Raw genomic sequence first — 20491 nt, 5'->3', positions numbered from 1 at the left:
GATGGCTGATGCTCCGTATGAGCTGCATCCTGATGTCAACCAATATCTTCCACTGCCTGGCTTGGCGAGGAAAGCTGTGGTGCCACTCACTGCCTTGTCTGTTACAGCATTGCTTGCTGATGCTTGACCTATTCATTTTAACATATTCACTTCTCACTGCATGCTGTGATCCTCTTTCTCAAGTTCAATGGTTTACCTATTATGATCTGGCTATACATAAGCTCTCTAATGGGATTGTTCCACTGTTGGTTTCAAAGTTTTAAGCTGAACAGCTTGGAGATAAGAAAAGGATACTCTATTGGCAATACTTCAGAGAATGATAGAATCCCCACAGTATGGAAGCAGACCATTCGGTCCATTGAGTCCAACTGACCCACCGAAGAGCATCCACTTGGACCCTCCCACTACACCCATCCCTGTAACCCTGCATTTCCCATGGTTAATCCACATTGTCTGTACACTCCTGAATATGACGGACAATTTAACATGGCCAATCCACCTAACCTGTACACCTTTGGACTATGGGAAGAAACCGGAGCACCCGGAGGAAACTCATGCTGACAAGGGGAGAACGTGTAAACTCCATAGATAGTCACTCGAGGCTGGAATCGAATTGGGTTCTTGGCGCTAAATTAAAAGGACAGCACAAGATGATAAAGGAAGGTAGCAATAAGAGTGATGAAGATCAGAGTGTGGCAAAAAGGGATATACCATACAAACCTTAGAGTGCACCAACAGATACAAGGCGACAATTTCTATAAATAGAAATTCATTGCGCATTATGTGCATAAATAAATAAGTATAACCTGATAGCAAGTACCTTCAAATATTTGGAATCCAGTTGCTGTCAAGTTGCATTTTAGGAAGCTAGGAAAGGTGATGGACTATCATTATTAATTAAATATGACATTAATATAGTGGGCACACATGATCTTAATTCTACAGATCAAGATCTACAAGCTTGGGTAGAGATTATAAATAGCAAGGCTATTAAATCACTTCTGGAAATAGTTACTGTTGGGGATTGTAACCTATGTTATAGGATGGAGTATATAGATGATACAGGGCGAAATAAAGGTATAGCAATAACCGTGATTCATTTTAATCTACGTATAGATTGAGTGAAATAGATAGGCAAAGATAGTCTGGAGGATGAATTCACTGGTGTAGCCCAGACAATTTCTTAGAGCAGCACATATTTCGAACCAACCAGAGAGCAGAGTGTTTTCGATCTGATAACATGCTATGTGACAGAATTAATGAATTACCTCAAAGTAAAGGCAGCAGTGATCTCAACATGATTGAATTTTACATCCAGGTTCAGGGTGAGAAGAGTGGGTCTAAGACAAGTGTTTTAAAGTTAATTAAAGGCAATTCAAAGAAAATTAAGTTAAAAGGCAAGCAAGTTCAGACGAAGTGGCAAGCATTTAAGAATAACTTGCAGCAAAAGTATATTCCAGCGAGGAAAAAAAATGCCGTGAAAACGAGGCATAATCCATTACTAACTAAGGAGGTTAAGCATAGTATCAAATTGTATGTAAAAATGTACAGTCTGCAAAGATGGCGACCATCACCAAGGAGAAGGTGCTAGAAAAACTAAAGGTCTGAAGGTGACGACACCCCAGAGTTCTTATGGAGAAAACTGAACAGATAGTGGAGGCGTTAGTGGTGACCTTTCAGGAATCACTGGCGTAAGGGAGGATTCCAGAAGACTGGAAAATCGCTAATGTGACCCACTTGTTTACTAAGGGAGAAGTCAAAAGACAGGAAATTATAGGTCATTAGCCTGACTTCGGTCGTTGGCAAGATTTTTGAGTCTAATGTGAGGGATGAGATTTCTATATACAGAGGAACCTCGATTATTTTATGGACACGGGTTGGGAGTTTGGTTAATCGAATTCCAGAGAATCGAATACCAGATAACATGTTTTAGCCAAGTATCGGGACCTTGCAATCTTGCCGGATAATCGGATATTCAGATAATCGAATGGTGGATATTCAAGGTTCCTCTGTATTGGAAGTGCATGGTAAAATAGGGTAAAGTCAGCATGGTTTAATCAAGAGGCTGTGCCTGACAAATCTGTTAGAATTCTTTGAGGAGGTAATGAGCAGATTAGACCAAGGAGAGCCAATGAATGTTATCTACCTGGACCTCCTGAAGGCCTTTGATAAAATGCTGCACAGCAGGCTGCATGTTGTTAGATGAAAGGTACTAGCATGGATAGACTACTGGCTATTTGGCAGAAAGCAGAGAGTGGGGATAAAAGGGTCCGTCTCAGGATGGAAGCCAGTGATTAGTGGTGTACCACAAGGGTCAGAGTTGGGATCACAACCTTTTACTTTTTACATTAACAATCTAGATGGAGGAACTGAGGACATTCTGGATAAGTTTGCAGATGATACAAAGTTAGGTAGAGAGACAGGTAGCATTGAGGAGGTGGGGAGACTGCAGAAAGATTTAGACAGGTTACGAGAGTGAACAAAGAAGTGGCAGATGGAATACAGTGGCATAATAGGAAGGTGTGAGGTCATACACTTTGGTAGGAATAAGAGAGGCATGGACTATTTCCTAACATTTAGAAAATCCAGAAATCTGAAGTGCAAAGGGACGTGGGAGTCCTGGTCCAGGATTCTCTTAAGATAAACTTGCAAGTTGAGTTGGTAGTTAAGAAGGCAAACACAACATTGGCATTTATTTCGAGAGGTCTAGAATACAAAAGCAGGGATGTACTTCTGGGGCTTTATAAAGCTCTGGTCAGACCACATTTAGAGTACTGTGTGCAACTTTGGGCTCCATACCTCAGGAAGGATGTACCGGCCCTGGAGCAGGTCCAGAAGAGGTTCACAAAAATGATCCCAAGAATGAAAGGCTTAACAGATGAGGAACGTTGGAGGACTCTGGGTCAAACTCGATGGAAATTAGAAGGATGGGGGGGGGGGGGGAAGAAACCTGATTAAGCTGACAGAATACTGAATGGCCTGGATAGAGTGGACATTAGGAAGATGTTGAAATTGATAACAGACACTAGGACCCGAAGGCACAGCCTTAGAGTAAAGGAAAGAACCTTTATAACAGAGATAAAGAAAAAAATCTTTAGTTAGAGAGTGGTGAGTCTGTGGAATTCATTGCCACGGAAGGCTGTGGAGGCCAGGTCATTGAGTATATTTAAGATTGAGATAGATAAGTTCTTGATTACCAAGAGGATCAAAGGTTATGGGGAGAAAACAGGAGAATGCGGTTGAGAAACTTATCAGCCACAATCGAATGGCGGAGCAGTCTCGATGAGCTGAATGGCCTAATTTCTGCTCCATGTCTTATGGTTTTATAAGTGGTAGATCGTGACACTGGACAGAATTTAAAAACAAACAAAGAATGACCAAAGAAACGAGGTCAGGAGGGCTAGGGAGGAAGCTAATTAGAGAATTAATTTTGGGAAATGTAGACGTGTTGAGCAGAAATTTGATTAGATTAGATTTAGATTAGATTAGATTACATTACAGTGTGGAAACAGGCCCTTCGGCCGAACAAGACCACACCGACCCGCCGAAGCGCAACCCACCCATATCCCTACATTTACCCCTTACCTAACCACTACGGGCAATTTAGCATGGCCAATTCACCCACCCTGCACATCTTTGGACTGTGGGAGGAAACCGGAGCACCCGGAGGAAACCCACGCAGACACAGGGAGAATGTGCAAACTCCACACAGTCAGTCGCCTGAGGCGGGAATTGAACCCGGGTCTCTGGCGCTGTGAGGCAGCAGTGCTAACCACTGTGCCACCGTGCCGCCCACGGTGTCTGTCTTCACTTTCAAGTTCACAAATAACATTTCAGATATCTTGCATATCAAGAGGGGAAATTGAGGTAGGAACTTAAAATAAATACAATAAACAGGGAGAGGGTAACGTTGAAACTAAAGGCTTACATGTTCCCTGGTTGGGATAGCATACATCCTAGGTTTATAAAAGAAATGATTGTGAAAAGAAAAGATGCAATGCTTTTAACTTTCCAAAATTCTTTAAATTCTGGAAAAGTCCTGCCAGACTGGAAAATCGCGACTGCAGCTCCTACATTAAAGAAGGCAGGAAGCTACATTTAGTCTAAAATCAATCTTGCAAAATATCTACAATTATGGATGTTCACAAGGGCACTTAGAAAATCTTAATGTGATCAGGCAGAGTCAACATGTAATGTAGGCAGAAATGAGGATTGCAGATGCTGGAAACCAGAGTTTAGATTAGAGTGGTGCTGGAAAAGCACAGCAGGTCAGGCAGCATCCGAGGAGCAGGAAAATCGATGTTTCGGGCAAAAGCCTTTCATCAGGAATGGAGGCAGGGAGAGTACAATAGGTGAATGGGGGTGGGGATAGAGGTGATACGTCAGAGAGGAGGGTAGGGGAAGGTAGCAATCTAATCTAAACTCAAACATGTGAAGAGGGAAACCATATTTAACTAATTTATTGGAGTTCTTTGAGCAAGTTACAAATAATATGAATAAAAGTGATTTGCAGATGTGGTATACTTGTGAAGGAAACATAAAGAGTCTCCCAAGAAATATGGATAAGTTAGTATCATGGAAATGAATAACATAGAAAGGCCCTTCAGCCCATCATGTTCGTGCCAATCAAAAACAACGATTTAACTACACTAATCCTATTTTCCAGCATTTGCCTTATAATGCTTATATGCCTTGTCATCACAAATACACATCTAAATACTTCTTAAATATTAAGAAGGTTTCTGCCTCTATCACTCTCACAGACATTGAGTCCCAGATTCCCACCACTTTCATGGTGAAAAGGTTTTGCCTCACATTTCCTGTCAGAGGACCACGATTATCTGCATGTAGTCCAAGAGGTTGACCTCTCCGAAACTCTGTTAGACAACCCAGACATGATCCTTTTCACAGACGACTCCTCTTTTCGACCCTCAGATCATCAAATGCTAGCTGGCTACGTCATACGTACACCTTGTGAAACCCTTGAATCCACTGTGCGGATGGAAGGATCTTCTGCACAGGCGGCCAAACTGTGTGCCCTTACCAGAGCCTGTATACTTGCTGGCAAAATGTCTGTTAACATTTACACTGACTCCAACCTCAGTACAGCCTCTCGCAAACACCCCCAGCTCTGTTCCTCACTAATACCACAGGAAAGGGTACACCCATGGGAACCATCTGCTTTAAAAGCAACCACACGTCATGGTGGAATGCTGGAACAAGTAAATGTGTCCATTCCCTGCTCCTTACCCAGTCCACATGCCGATCCACTTCCACTGGGAGTATCTTGAACCTTGAAGTTCCCTGCAAGACTACTACAACTGCCACGTTCGCAACTCTTTAAACTGGAACTCAGACCAATTACTTGAGAACTTATAATGGCACCTATTTCATTTGCTGCCACAAAGCCTACTCCTTGCTGCAATTCTCCTGGACTGATGGTTGCTCTCTAGTGTATGTGGTCCCCTTTATATACCACTCACATTCCTCCTCGTTCCAACAGCCTTGGCCTCGCACAAGGGAGCTATAACTGGGCAGCTCTTTGCCATTCTCTTCCGCTCTTATGGGGCCACTCTACTGGCAACAGAGGTCAGAAAACTGTCCTCAGTTCTTGAGGAAATAGCAAATGACACAGCGACAACCCTTAACCAACTTAGTGCGGAGGTGGTCACCATTCATACAGTCACCCTACAAAACAGATTCGCCTTAGATTATCTACTAGCCGAGAATAGGGGCACTTGTGCTCTCATTGACTCTGAATGTTGCACCTATATTCCCAACTCCAGTGAGAACATTACCAACCTTGCTGATCACATTCGAAAGTCTGCCTCCAAGCTCCGTGACACCAGTTCTCCTTGGGATCTGCAGTGCTGGATGGGTGGATGGTTTGGTCCCTTGGAAAGGCACTCTTGCAGGGCCTTCTTATACTTGTCATTTTCATTATTGTTTCAGTTCTTATTATCTGTCTTATACAGTGTTGAGCACGCTTTGCCTTGCTATTACTAGCTCAGTCCCATTAACTTCCCAGTTGGTCAAGATCCCCCTCACTGAAATCACACACCCTGATAAAGCTGAGTACCCCAATGAATCTGAGCCTCCACCACTAGATAAACCCCCAGGCTCCGGTTACATTCTCCCTTTTGCAGGAAATTCTGATCTGCTGCTTTGATCTTATGATCAGAAATGGGGGAATGCGGAAGCTGATTTTGCTGGATTGCTCATTTGCAGAGATTTTGGTCTGTCATGGTGTTGCTCTCGCCTGGCTTATCTCTTGCCCTGGATGGCTGTAGCCTGCTAAAACATTCTGTAACAACCACATAACGTATGCTTTCCCCACATACCACATGAACTGTTTCTCTGTAGAAAGCACGACTCAGCCAAACATTATCAATAGGCGAATACAGTAAATGGAGTGTGCATTGACTTGAGGTCTCAGAATAATAGCTCGTTATGTACAGTCCTGAGAAACTGTCAGTTCAGCATCTTTTATACTACATAAAATTGCAGTGATCAGGAAGCGCTTTGGAGATGCACCTGAGTATGCAAAGGAACGGTGTGCTCCCTATGATATCATGCAATAAAGTTTGTCAATGCTCAAGGCCAGAGTCTGGGGAATTTCTTCAACATATACATAGATTAGCTTCTGTTAAACCTTTTTGTGGAGAAGGATACAAATGATTTCAAGAGGAAACTATTCAGTTTCTGAGAGGTTTCCCTGAACTCCACCATCAGTAATACTGACATAAAGAATGGTCTCCCATGTCTTGAGAGAATTTTTCCCTTTGCCAAAATTCTTCGAGCAGATTTCATCGAGTAAGATCAGCTCATCAAATATTCTAATAAAAGCAAAATTCTAGAGACGCTGTAAATCTGAAACAAACGAGAACGTGTGGGAGAAATTCAGCATTGTCTGTGGAGACAGAAACAGAGACAGCTTTTCAAATCCGATGTGACTCTTCTTGATTGAAGAAGTCATATTGGACATGAAACATTAACTCTATTTTTCTCTGCACAGATGCTGTTAGACATGCTGGCTTTCTCCAGTATGTTCTGTTTTTATTTCATCAAATATCCTTCCCAGCTAGGTTAAAAATACCTGTACCTTTGAATAATCTGTTTTCTGAAGACAGTCTGCAAGGCTTCAACTATATTTCTGAATGAATTTCAGGCAGAAATTACTTCTAGATAACCTCTCTCTTTGGTCATGACACTTCAATGACACCAGCAGCTTAAAACCAGGCAGACATAATACTTCAATTTCAAAGAAGATATACAATATTCAGGGTTAGTTTTAAAAATAAGAATAAGAATTGAATAAGACTGAAGATTAGAAGAGCTTATGAACACATGAAATAATCTTTCATCAATAACAATTAATTATTTTTGTTGCTTCTGTACGTCAGACTTTGGAATTGCAACCATAGTGATAATTTTAAAATTTTGCATCGGTCTCTCTTTAGTCCTCTTTCCTCCAATGAAAACAATTTGAAATCTCTGAACCTTTTATTTAATATATTTAACCTGTAATTCTTAAAATCTTTTATGCTAACAGATAGTTGTAAGATTACTCAAAGGTTTCCTCTTGGCATTTAACTAGCAAGTGGGTAGCGAGAGATGTGGTGGATTCTACTAGAAAAGAAAGGCATGCCTAAGGGGGACGGGGTTATTGTCTGTAAAGGTAATGGAATGAAAATGATTTCAAAAATATCCTTAGACATGAGAGTCAAAGTAGACCATTTAGTCATGTTGCCTCATTTAGTTTCGACGTTACCCTCTCCCTGTTTATTGTATTTATTTTAAGTTCCTACCTCAATTTCCCCTCTTGATATGCAAGATATCTGGAATGTTATTTGTGAACTGGAAAGTGAAGAAACTTCTTCACCCAGAGAGTGGTGGCTGTGTGGCATGCTCTGCCCCAGACGGCAGTGGAGGCCCAGTCTCTAGATTCGTTTAAGAAAGAGTTGGATAGAGCTCTCTAGGATAGTGGAATCAAGGGTTATGGAGATAAGGCAGGAACAGGATACTGATTAAGGATGATTAGCCACGATCATATTGAATGGTGGTGCAGGCTCGAAGGGCAGAATGGCCTACTCCTGCACCTATTGTCTATTATCAAATCTCTGCTCAACACGTCTACCAACACATATTTTGTTTTCTTTTCTTTGTATTTCTTAAGAGCAAATGTTAAGTTTTTATTATCTCTAATTAGCTTCCTCCCTGGCCCTCCTGACCTCGTTTCTTTGGTCATTCTTTGTTTGTTTTTAAATTCTGTCCAGTGTCACGATCTACCACTTATAAAACCATAAGACATGGAGCAGAAATTAGGCCATTCAGCTCCGCCATTCGATTGTGACTGATAAGTTTCTCAACCGCATTCTCCTGTTTTCTCCCCATAACCTTTGATCCTCTTGATAATCAGAACTTATCTATCTCAATCTTAAATATACTCAATGGCCTGGTCTCCACAATCTTCCGTGGCAATGAATTCCACAGACTCACCACTCTCTAGCTAAGATTTTTCTCTTTATCTCTGTTATAAAGGTTCTTTCCTTTACTCTAAGGCTGTGCCTTCGGGATCCAGTGTCTCTTACTAATTTCAACATCTTCCTAATGTCCACTCTGTCCAGGCCATTCAGTATTCTGTCAGCTTAATCAGGTCCCTCCTCATCCTTCTAATTTCCATCGAGTTTGACCCAGAGTCCTCAAACATTCCTCATCTGTTAAGCCTTTCATTCCTGGGATCATTTTTGTGAACCTCCTCTGGACCTGCTCCAGGGCCGGTACATCCTTCCTGAGGTATGGGGCCCAAAGTTGCACACAGTACTCTAAATGTGGTCCCAGAAGTACATCCCTGCTTTTGTATTCTAGACCTCTCGAAATAAATGCCAATGTTGTGTTTGCCTTCTTAACTACCAACTCAACTTGCAAGTTTATCTTAAGAGAATCCTGGACTAGGACTCCCACGTCCCTTTGCACTTCAGATTTCTGAATTTTCTAAACTTTAGAAAGTAGTCCGTGTTTCTATTATTCCTACCAAAGTGTATGATCTCACACCTTCCTATTCTGCCACTGTATTCCATCTGCCACTTCTTTGTTCACTCTCATGAACTGTCTAAATCTTTCTGCAGCCTCCCCACCTCCTCAATGCTACCTGTCCCTCTACCAATCTTTGTATCATCTGCAAACCTAGCCAGAATGTCCTCAGTTCCTTCATCTAGATTGTTAATGTAAAAAGCAAAAAGTTGTGATCCCAACTCTGACCCTTGTGGAACACCACTAATCACTGGCTTCCATCCTGAGAAGGACCCTTTTATCCACACTCTCTGCTTTCTGCCAGATAGCCAGTAGTCTATCCATGCTAGTACCTTGCATCTAGATTAGAAAGGCAACATGACTCAATAAGTTGAACAGCCTCCTTCTATGCCACAAAAACTCAAGAAAAATTGGACAAAATACTGGCAGAGGTAATGACTGGAGTGAAAATTGAAGACAGAATTATGCTGAATGGCTAGCTATATGCTTATAATAAATCACCTGGTCCAGATGATTCTTTCACTAATAGTTGTAAATCTGTGTTCTCTGGATACTCACAGTAGCATCACTTTAAATAATTTCTCTCACTTTTATACCTTAACAAATCTGTTACTGATTTTGAACTAAATCTCTCATCTTTCTCTGTCCCATGAAGAACTGTCCCTGCTGGTACTGAAAGTCTTTTATCCTTGGGGCAATTCTGGTAAATCTCTTCTTTACTCTCTAAACAGCCATTCTTCCTCAAGTGCTGTTATCCAAACAGACCATAATAATCTAGCGGAAGCAAAGCCCACTGCATTATTTAACAAAAATTCCTTACTTTTCTTTTTTATATTGCTGCTAAGAAAGTCAAGGATTTCATTGGCCTTTTTAATAGTCTCAACTTGTCAAAGAATAGTACAGCAGAAAGAGGCCATTCAGCCTGTCATGCCCATGCCTATAGTTTGAAAGAAATATTTAGTATCACACTCCAGTGTTTTTCTCTATAATTCTCAAGTTAGCCCTCTTTAAAAGCAAGTCCAAGTGCCGTCAGAATTTGCTTTCACAACTCTTTCACGTAGTATATTCCACATCTTTAACAATCCTCTTTATAAAAACAATTTCCATTTTCTATCTGTTTCGGTATCCACCTTCAAAGACCTGTGCACACACATGTCCAGATCTCACTGTTTCTACAGCACTTTAAAACTGCACTGTTTAGTTTACAGAACAAAAGAAAATACTGAGAATACTCAACACAACACAACAGCAATATAGCAACACTGATGCCTCACAGCACTAGGGACCTGGGTCAATTCCAGCCTCGGGTGAATGTCTTTGTGGGGTTTGCACATTCTCCCTGTGTCTGCTTGGGTTTCCTCTGAGTGCTCCAGTTTCCTTCAACAGTCCAAAGATGTGCAGGTTAGGTAGATTGGCCATGCTAAATTGACCATTGTGTCTGGCGATGTGCAGGCTAGATGGATTAGCCATGGGAAATGTAGGGTTATAGAGATGGGATTGGGCCTGGGTAGGGTGCTCTTTGGTGGGGTGGGGTGGACTCAATGGGCCAAATGGCCTGTCCCACACTGTCAAGATTCTATGATTATCAGGAGTGGGAAACAGAATTAATGGGTGGAATTTAGTGTACGTGATGTGGGTTCAATGAGAAACCACCCTCTCCATCAATTCTCCAATGGACATGCAACAAGAAATTCAATTGCAATAACAATTAGAAGATGGTCATTTAAAACGTGGGCAATGAACAGTATAATGGTAGATAAAGAAGAGGGGCTGGAAAGGCTGGTAACACACCAGGTAGAGAAGTTGCCATGCCTTGATGGGATACATTCCAGATTGCTGACAGGTAAGAGAGAAAATCACAGGGGAGTGGAGCATTGTAAATCTGATGCTGTTGTTTCATACAAGGGTAAAAAGGATAACTCAGGAAAATACAGACCTGCCAGCTTGACACCAATAGTGGGAAAACTGATGGAAGCCATAAGATAGGTTAAAATAAATACACATTTAAAGAAAAATAAGTTATGACTAAACAGTCAACATAACTTTGTCAACAGCAGGTCATGTGTGACAAATTTAATTGAGTTCTTTGATGAGATGACAGGCAGTGGATGAGGGTAATGCTGTGGATATTGGCCTTTCAGAAAGTAATTGATATTTTGCCACATGGCAGGTTGGTTCGCAAATTAGAAATGTTTGGGACCGACGGGTCTTTGGCAGCATGGATTAGAAGTTGGTTACAAGGTAGGAAAGCGAGGGTAGGTATAGATGGCCATTTCTCAGACTGGAGATGAATTGAAAGTGGTGTCCCCCAGAGATCAGTGTTAGGACCCTTGTCTTTTCTGATTAATAACAACAACTTGAGTGTTGAGGACAAAATCTTTAAATATGCAAAAGATACTAAACTAGGGAGAATAGTAAATTGTTAGGATGATGCTGAGTGACTTCAGAGGGACATTGACAACCTGACCAAATATGCAGACACCTAGCAAATGAAGTTCAACGTAGAGAAATGTGAGGTACTGCATACTGGCTAAATGGTACAATTTTGAGAGGAGCATAGGAGCAGAGGGACTTCGGGGTTCAAGTACATAATTCTCTGAAGTTGAAAGAGTTATTAAGAAAGCTTGTAGGATCCTTTGGTTTATATTAGATTCCCAGAGGATCAAAGCAAGGAAGTGATGCTACACCTCTACTAATCATTGAACAGAACACCAGTATTGTGTTCAATTCTAGGCACCACATTGAAGGAAAGATATTAAAGCTCTAACACAGAGTGTAAAGGAAATTTACGAGAATTATACCAGGAATAAGGAATTTTAGATCCAAGGAAAGGTTTGAGAAATTAGGCTTATTCTCCTCGGACAACACAAAATTATGAGATGACATTATTGAGGTGTTCAAAATTATGAACAATTTTGACAGTGGAATTGGTGGAAGCGTAGTCCACAGGAGGTTTTAAACGAGAACTGGATATGTAGTTGAAAGGAATACAGAGATAGGGCTGGAGAATGGGACTGGCTGGGTAGCTCTTTTGGGATGCCCGAACAGACATGATGGGCTGATGGCCTCTTTCAGTACTATAAAATTCTATAATTCTATGAAACATTTATATGTGGTTTGCATCAGGCCTATCAGGTTATCACGTGTTGAATATTTTCAAGACAGAGTTAGACATAGTTCTTCAGGTTAAAGGGATCAAAGATATAGGGACAAAGCGGGAATAGATCATATTGAACTGCACATCAGGCTTGAAGAGCTGAATGTCCTACTTCTGCCCCTATTTTCTACGTTTATATCCACGGATCCATAATTATTTTCAGCAGTCTTCAACCATCCACGTCAGTATGAAAGTTCAAACAGCACTGTGACAGAGCTCTATCCTGTTGCATATTATGAGACCTTATATTTTAAATTTTCTTTATGCTTGCCAGAATTGTGGTCATCTTAAATTGGTTACAGTATGGTTGCAAACAGCCAGTCTCAACGGAGCATACAAATCTGAAACCATACTCTTGCCATCTATGCCTCTCATATTTATAGAGATCGTTTGACATGGTTTTTCCTTTCTTAACATCTTTAATGATTTCTGAAAGCACAGGCACATAACTATCTTCCATTGCAAACAGTGAAATTTTCCTCAAATCAAAAGTAAAAGTTTACTCATAACTTGATTAGGGATACAAACCACAATATTTCATGTGAATTACAAGAGGCCCTTGAAGTCCATCAAGTGATTATATTCAGTTCAACATGTCCAGTTAAAAAGTTATTCTGGAGGAAAAGAACGGGTAGCTTTGAACTCTGCTTTGATTGATTATATTGTAGTCACATGAAACCAGTAATAGACATGGCTTGTGTTGGTGCCCCTATCTGCCTCCACCTCTGACTGGAGGTCAATGTAGTGCTCCATTCAGACTGATCTAAAATATCTTGCCACAGACATGGTCAAAATTAGGAGTTTATTCTTTAGATCTTTGGCAGTTGGTTACGAAACAAGAGTTTATCTTGGTATAACTGGCTATGTGGGTGGCAGTCCTATATACATTTTAACACTTTAACCAATTTGTAAAGATGTTCCAGGATTTTTCAGTCATTTTTCTTGGCTTGAAGATCTAGTCAAAGCTTACATGATTTTCAGGAGCTACACTAACTTTCCATCAGATTTCCACAGAGGTCTCTGGATCGAATTCAGGAATACGATAGTAAACACCTTATTTGGCACATTGACACTTGCATTCTTACATTTCTTTCTGGTTCTGCTTGCATAAGAGAATTATTGTTAGTTTCCCAACTAAGTTCTTTTTTCTTTGTTCAGAATGGTTGTATAACACAATGAAGTTCTTTCACCAACTTTTCTCCATCCCGCCTTCATCGTTGATTTTTCAGGAACAATTAGCATAAACCTGAGGCTTTCCCTTTTCTTATCTGCCATACCATCCATTCAACCTCATTCCAGAGAATGAATGAATACCATTCTGGAGAACAGAAATATATTATGATATGTAAAAAGGGTAGCTTACGAAGCTAGAGTCTAGTTCATATTTTTGTAGTGCTATGAGCTGGTTACAGCCAAGGATATGGAAAACACATCAGGTGCTTTTGGAAAGTGCTGTGAATGAAGAAAGCAGGGTATCAGTGTTGAAAAACGTTGCAGAAATTATCTATGTGGAGTAATAAAGCATTTTTCAAGAACGGGCTGAATTCACATTATAGCTGAAAAGTTCCACTTCATGCAGGTGAAATACTGGATTTCAGCTTCAAAAATAGCACATGCAAACCCAAAGCTGTGAAGGTGGAATCATGATATGATTTCAAGAATAGCAATAGGAATGGCTTCTTAGTATACCCCCCCAGGTCATCTAAATTAGGCCAGAGGGCAAACTCAGCATACAACTGATTGTAGTAACCAAAGTGTTTGTGAATTGTAAGGAATATTTAATGAGCCAGATGGTTGTGGTTCGTGAAGGCCGATCATCTTAGTTCCAGCAGCGTTGCTGCAGGAATCCTTCAGAACAATGAGTTAGGCCTGACTGTTTAAAAGCTGTTTCAAGTAGTGACCTTCCCAACATGATAATGCCCAGAGGCATATTTGATGATGACTGCACAATGTTTGGTATCAATTGTACTGCTCAAATAATGAACACACTGTGCATGCATACAGAAGGTCTAATAACATTTGGGCTTAAACTGGCATATGAAATCACATTCATGCTGCATAAGTAGCAGGCAACAAAATTCCAATAGGAGAAAAATTAAGCATCTTTTCGTGACAGTCAATAGTAACAGTGTTAAAATCTTGAACATCACCATAGACTAGAAATTAAATTGAACCATCTGCATGTATATCCTGTAAAAATAGCAGGTCAGAAGTTGGTAATTCTGTAGTCAGTTACTCAGCTCTTGATTCCTGTAAGCCTTTCAACCATCTATAAGGCATGAGGAATGTGATGGATATTCTACATTTGCCTGGGTGAATGCTGTTTAAAAAGCAGTCAAGAAAGCTGAAATGAAGTAATTCTTTTGTCTGGACTGCCTTAAGGAAAAAAGTGCAGTGTATACCTTTTACACCGTAATAACTAACCAAAGGAGCTTTGTCAGCTCTTCCCAAACTTGCAATGTCTACAGCCTAGAACATCAAGCCATTTCAGAAAAACATTACCTCCAAGTTCTGAAAACTATATCGCTCATCCTTCATTATCACTAGATCAAAATCCTTGTATTGTTTATTTCCCATTGTCACTGTGGGTGTACCTTCGTCACATGGACTGCAGACGTTCAAGGCAGTGGCTCATCATCACCTTCTCAAAGAAAACTTGGAAAGTGCAATAAACGCTGGACTTGGCAGTGTTACCCATAACCCATGAACAAATTTCAAAATAAATTCTACTGATCAGTAGTATCATGAGCAGTACCACTGACATCCGTATGTTTCACGTAAGGTTGAAGGATTATTAGACAAACTCCCCAGATTAATATTTACTTTCCATAAGCATTGGAATGGCTTAACTAGCAAGCTGAAACTCCAATTGTTCATAATATCTGCATGAACATAATGCAGCCCCTTTGATCATTGTGACTAACACAAGAACTCAAGTCTAACACAGGGGTTGTCCATACTAAGCAGGAGCCACTATATTACTATACTGAACTAACAATACTAAACTGTCGAGCTTTGTCACAATACCATTCCACATCTGTACAATTTTAAATTTTATATACAAACATCAGTTTTTCAAACCAACATATGAAGATAAGAACAAAAAAAACCCAACCTAATTGAACTCAGCTCGCCCTTGTGCTGTTCAGCATCATCAATGGTCTGAGAGAGTTTTTGTGATTGACACTTGTTTTTTTCTTCAAGTGCTGTTATTTCTTCCTTTTGTTTTGCTACTTTTTTCTTGAGGTTGAAGCATTCATTATCAAGCTGTATAAAAACAAAAATAAAAAGTACAGTATACAGTAACAATCTGCAATTATATTAAACTTACAATTAAAAAATATCCGCAAGCCAGCACAGGTTGGTAAGAGGCCAGAGAAATAACTTTAGGAATCAGGGAGCTGTAGCACAGAGGAGAAAGTGAGGACGGCAGATGCTGGAGACCAGAGTTGAAAAGTGTGGTGCTGGAAAAGCACAGCAGGCCAGGCAGCATCCGAGGAGCAGGAGAATCGATGTTTTGGGCATAAGCCTTTCTTCAGGAATGAGGCTGGTGTGCCAAGCGGGCTGAGATAAAAGGTGGGGGGGGGGGGGGGGCGGGCGCTGGGAATACGATAGGTAGAAAGAGGTGAGGGTGGGGGTGATAGACCGGAGTGGGAGTGGGGGCGGAGAGGTCGGGAAGAAGATTGCAGGTCAAGAGGGCTGTGCTGAATCCGGGGGTTGGGACTGAGATAAGGTGGGGGAGGGGAAATGAGGAAGCTGGTTGGATCATCCACACGGGATTAATGCAGATTTCTCCAGCTGCCCCCACCCCCTCTCCGGCCTATCACCCTCACCTCCTTCCACCTTTTGTATTCCCAGCGCCCCTCCCCCAAATTACCGCCCCCCGCCCCACCCCCCCTAACTTTTATCTCAGTCCGCTTGGCACACCAACCTCATTCCTGAAGAAGAGCTGTAGCACTGAATAAAAGTACAAAGATAAAGAGGAGCACGATCATAAAGGGATTTAAAAACTGCTGGAGTCTTAAATTTTGAGCTCAAGGATCGATTGTATGTTATTAACAAAAGTGAATGCAGAATGGCATATGGTGTGGGATAGGATACAGGCAGCAATGTTTCCGATGAGTAGAGGTTTATGTGGAGTGGAGGATTGGTGCCATCAATGATCCATCTAAGCTGTGTGGCTGTACACGCAGATGGTCACTCCAAGGTTTGTGACACTGACGTCTGGTTCTGGAGGTCTCTGCCACACACAGCCCTTGGATGCCCACACAACAGGAAATATAATTAGAGGGAATTATTATTTCGATTAGGGCAGGATCAAATTCTTTGAACAGATTCAAATGAAGGAAGACATATAGGGATATGAACTGAAAGCAGAAATAAAACTGTTGGCCCTTGAGGCTGTTCTGTACTTCTATAAGGCCGTGACAGATCAGTTTGTTTTGAATTCTATCCTCAAAACCCTTTGATTCTCTTGCCTAATAAGAATCTATCGACCTTTACCTTAAAAAATATTCAATGACCCCACCTGTTGCACAAACCTAGTTTAAAAAAAAATCGCCATTTCCATCCTGATCCCTCATTTTAAAACAGTGCCTGCTAGCTCTAGACTGAATCCACATCTTTTCTAAATCCACCTTGTCAAGACCCACTGATGCTCTTAGACACTTCAACCACGTCACCTCTGACTCTGAACTCCAATGGAAACAAGCCCAGTCTGTTCAACCTTTCCTTACAATATAAGCTGCTCGTTCTAGATATCAATCTAGTAAACCTCCTGTAACTACTTCCAATGCATTTACAGCTTTCCTTAAAAAACTGCACGTCGTATGAAAGACATTGTCTCAACAATGCCCAATATAACCGAAGCATAATATCCTCACTTTTTTGCTTAATTGTGACTCATAATAATCAAAAGCCTTTCATTTGCATTTTAAATACTTTCTATACCTGCATATTAACTTTGTGACTCATGTATTAGAACACTTATATCCTCTGTGTTTAAGAAAGGTATTTGAAGAGGAAAGACCCTGGAGATAGGACCACATTTTGCAAGTGAGGGAGGTCAAGTTTGATTTTAAACAAAGAGGAAAATGACAACAGTTTTGAAAAGGAGAGAGATAGTTCACAAGGAGAAGAAACTGTTTACAACATGAGCTGGTATGGGGTTAGAAAATGAGGGTGGGTTGTAATCAGAAGAAATGAGGTAACGAACAGGAGTCAGGTCTCACAGGCAAGATGACTTGCAGAGGGCATTAGCAGAGACTGACTTCAGGTTTAGAACAGAAAATAAATGTTGCCATTTTGTATCTGTTGTTTTCAATGCTTAAACCTTACTATTAATTTAAATAAATCACCACTTGGTGACTAGGACCAATATTACCTGTAAGATGCAAGTTCACAAGCAAAGGTCTAATGCAGGCCACATACATGAAATTTGTGCACAGAGCCATACAACAAAAAAGATTCAAAAGTGTTACACACTAGAGAAAAAAAAATCAACAACTCTAAATCAAAATTAAATGGCTGTTGAAGAAGAATTTTAAAAATCTGCATCTGCTGCCAATAGCTTGGCTTCCTGGGGTTCAGCTGTTCTCGATAAATTCCTTCATTCTGCTAAAGTTTCATCATGTGCTTGCAAAAGAGCTGCACTGCTGGAATTAACCCCAAGCAGTTGAATAGCAAAGGTAGAACTGATCTCATGTTTGTTTTCACATCAACAATAACATTTAATAATTCAATAAAATCTTAAGCAAAATGGTACAGGATATATCACTTATCTATCATATCCAATTAGGAAACAGAGTTCAAACAGAAAACAATACTGTCTGTTTACTGATAGTGAAATTGAGTTCCTCCAATTTAGGCACTTCTGCACTATCCTTATCCCTTTTCATGTCTTTGAAACTTAAGAGTTATGATCACTATCCCCAAAATGCTTACCCACTGAAACTTCAACCACTTAACCAGCTTCATTCCTTAGGATTAAGTCTAACACTAACCCACCTCTAGTTGGATTACAGGCACAAAAAAACTCTCCTGGATGCATTTTAAAATTCACCTAATCCTTTCACACTAAGATGATCCCAGTTAATCTCAGCAAATTTAAAGTCCCCTAAAATTATAATCCTGTTTCTCTCACACCTTTGTGATTTGTTGACATAGCTGCTCCTATATCTCCCTCTGACTGTTGGGATGCCTGTAGCATAATCCCGGTAAGGTAATTGCCTTTTTTTTATTGCTGAGCTCTACTCAGATAGCCTCATTTGAAGACTTTTCTAGGACGTCCTCCAAATTGAGATCATTTTGCACTCAACTAATGCGAATCATCAAAAGGTTTTTGCATTTTAAAGGTTACACTCTAAAAAGCTATGAATAAAATGTTGCAATTTAATCTCAAGACTTTCAAAGAATATTTAACAGTTTTGCTGTTATAGTTCATAGCATATTTGAAATCAGCTTTAGTAATTCTCAACCAGCCCACAACTCTACATTCAATAGATGTATTACTAAGTACGCCTACAGAGTAGATGTATTCAGACACAAAACGTATGAAGGCAATCCATTAAACTATTATTAACACTGTTTGCCTCGAGATACTTACTTCGTATGTTTTATTTTCTAACTGTGATATAGTCTGTTCCATTCGTTTTGTGTTGAGATCAGCTGTTTCAAGGATGCTCTAGTAAAGAAATTGCATTTTAAATACTTATAATTTGGCACAATTTCAGGAAATCATTCTTTAATTATTCAATTTTAGCACTGGTTAATAATTGGAATCTCAATCATCAACAGATACAGGCACTTCAAATCATTTCTATTTTCAATAACTTGCTGGTACCACATTCTGTGCACATCAGGGAATGTACAATTGATAAGGCATGTGATGCTCTCTTTATTTTGTCATACATATGCCTCACTCTTAAAAGTGCATTGATATAAATCAAAAATAGTTAGGTTGCAGGAACAGCACAAGCTTAAAAGAGAACGCTGAGATTTATTATAGACAGAATGGAGCTTAAAAGAAAAATGTTTCCCATAATTAACTATGCCATTGGTGAGACCATCTGCAGTGCAGGCTTTGGTCTCCTTACTTGAAAGAAAAAATGTAATAGCATTAAAAGCAGTCCAGAGGAAGTTCCTTCAAGTGATTCCTGGAAGAAGTGATTGTCTTATGATGAAAGATCGAACATCCGTCTTCTTTGGAATTCAGAAGAATATAAATATTCTTGAAACATGCAAGAGTCTGAGGAGAACTGACAGGGTGGGTGCTTAGTGAATATCTCACCTTCTGAGAGTCACAAGAACAAAGCAGCACAGTTTAAAATTGAAGGGCCTCCGATTTAAGACAAAAATAAGGAAAAGTGTATTCACTCAGAGGGCTATTGGACTGTGGAATTCCCTTTCCCAGAGGAGTGGAGACAGGATCACTGAATGTTTTTAAGGCTGAGTTAAACAGCTCCTTGACTGACAAGGGAGTCCAAAGATACAAGGGTAGAGGGGAAGACTGGAACTGGGGCCACAATCATATCAAATCAGAAGCTTATCAAATGGCATAGCAGGTTCAATGGGTTGAATGGCTTATTGCAATTCATATGTCTGTACAACACTCCCTATTCTTTAAATGTCTGTTACACTCTGAGGAGGAAGAGTGTTATTCAGTACAAAATTAGAAGAAAAGCTTTAAAGCATCCACAACCACCAGGAACTGCTGCACCCTTAAAACTCAAGAGACTTTAATTCCATGACTCTAGTTTGAATTTTAATGCTGTTTGTTTTACTGCAAGTCCAGAATACCAGTTGGGAATTCTAATTCCTAATGTGCAACAGAATTTGAGCTCTCAAAACAGCAATAATGGCCAACTCATTACTGACTTGATAAGTTTAAAATCAGAAAATAGAGTGGAGGAGTGTAACACAACAAAAAAAAAGAAATTTGAGAAAATATATCAGGGATAACGTGAAAATAAAATTAAAACTGTTAGAGATACATTCATTAAAACAGACAATTCATCTATCAATAAGTGAAATCAAACGTTGGTATTTAAAAAATTATTATATGCTATGTGAGGATAGGCCCCTCTAGTGGCAGTAAACATTTATCATTAAACAGCTTTTTAAAAGTGCAATGATCATGCAGTGTCATAATTTAAGTGATTAAAATGTTAGATCTTAAATAAGAAAGGGAGACAATGGCATAGTAGCACTGTTGCTGAATTAGTAATCCAGAAGCACAGGGTAATGCTGATGATTTATTTCAACCCCATTGTGGAAGCTGATGGAATTTCACTTCAAATAAAT

General features: G+C 40.1%; 1 protein-coding gene across 2 annotated transcripts in view; it reads right to left on the bottom strand.

Annotated features, from left to right (window-relative positions):
• Window positions 1-20491, bottom strand: part of cep135 (centrosomal protein 135) — a 135814-nt gene that overhangs the window by 29211 nt on the left and 86112 nt on the right. For both annotated transcript variants that reach the window (XM_043690562.2, XM_043690581.2), the window contains exons 15-16: window positions 18795-18872; window positions 15306-15457 (exon numbers count right to left, since the gene is read on the bottom strand). In XM_043690562.2, the coding sequence (XP_043546497.2) occupies window positions 15306-15457; window positions 18795-18872 (230 nt within the window). The remainder of the gene's footprint in view (window positions 1-15305; window positions 15458-18794; window positions 18873-20491) is intronic.

The sequence above is a fragment of the Chiloscyllium plagiosum genome, unplaced genomic scaffold, assembly GCF_037043375.1.
Source record: "Chiloscyllium plagiosum isolate Xiang-an unplaced genomic scaffold, Cpla_swu_hap1 HiC_scaffold_1, whole genome shotgun sequence".
Taxonomy (NCBI): domain Eukaryota; kingdom Metazoa; phylum Chordata; class Chondrichthyes; order Orectolobiformes; family Hemiscylliidae; genus Chiloscyllium; species Chiloscyllium plagiosum.
This window is presented reverse-complemented; position numbering and strand designations above follow the sequence as displayed.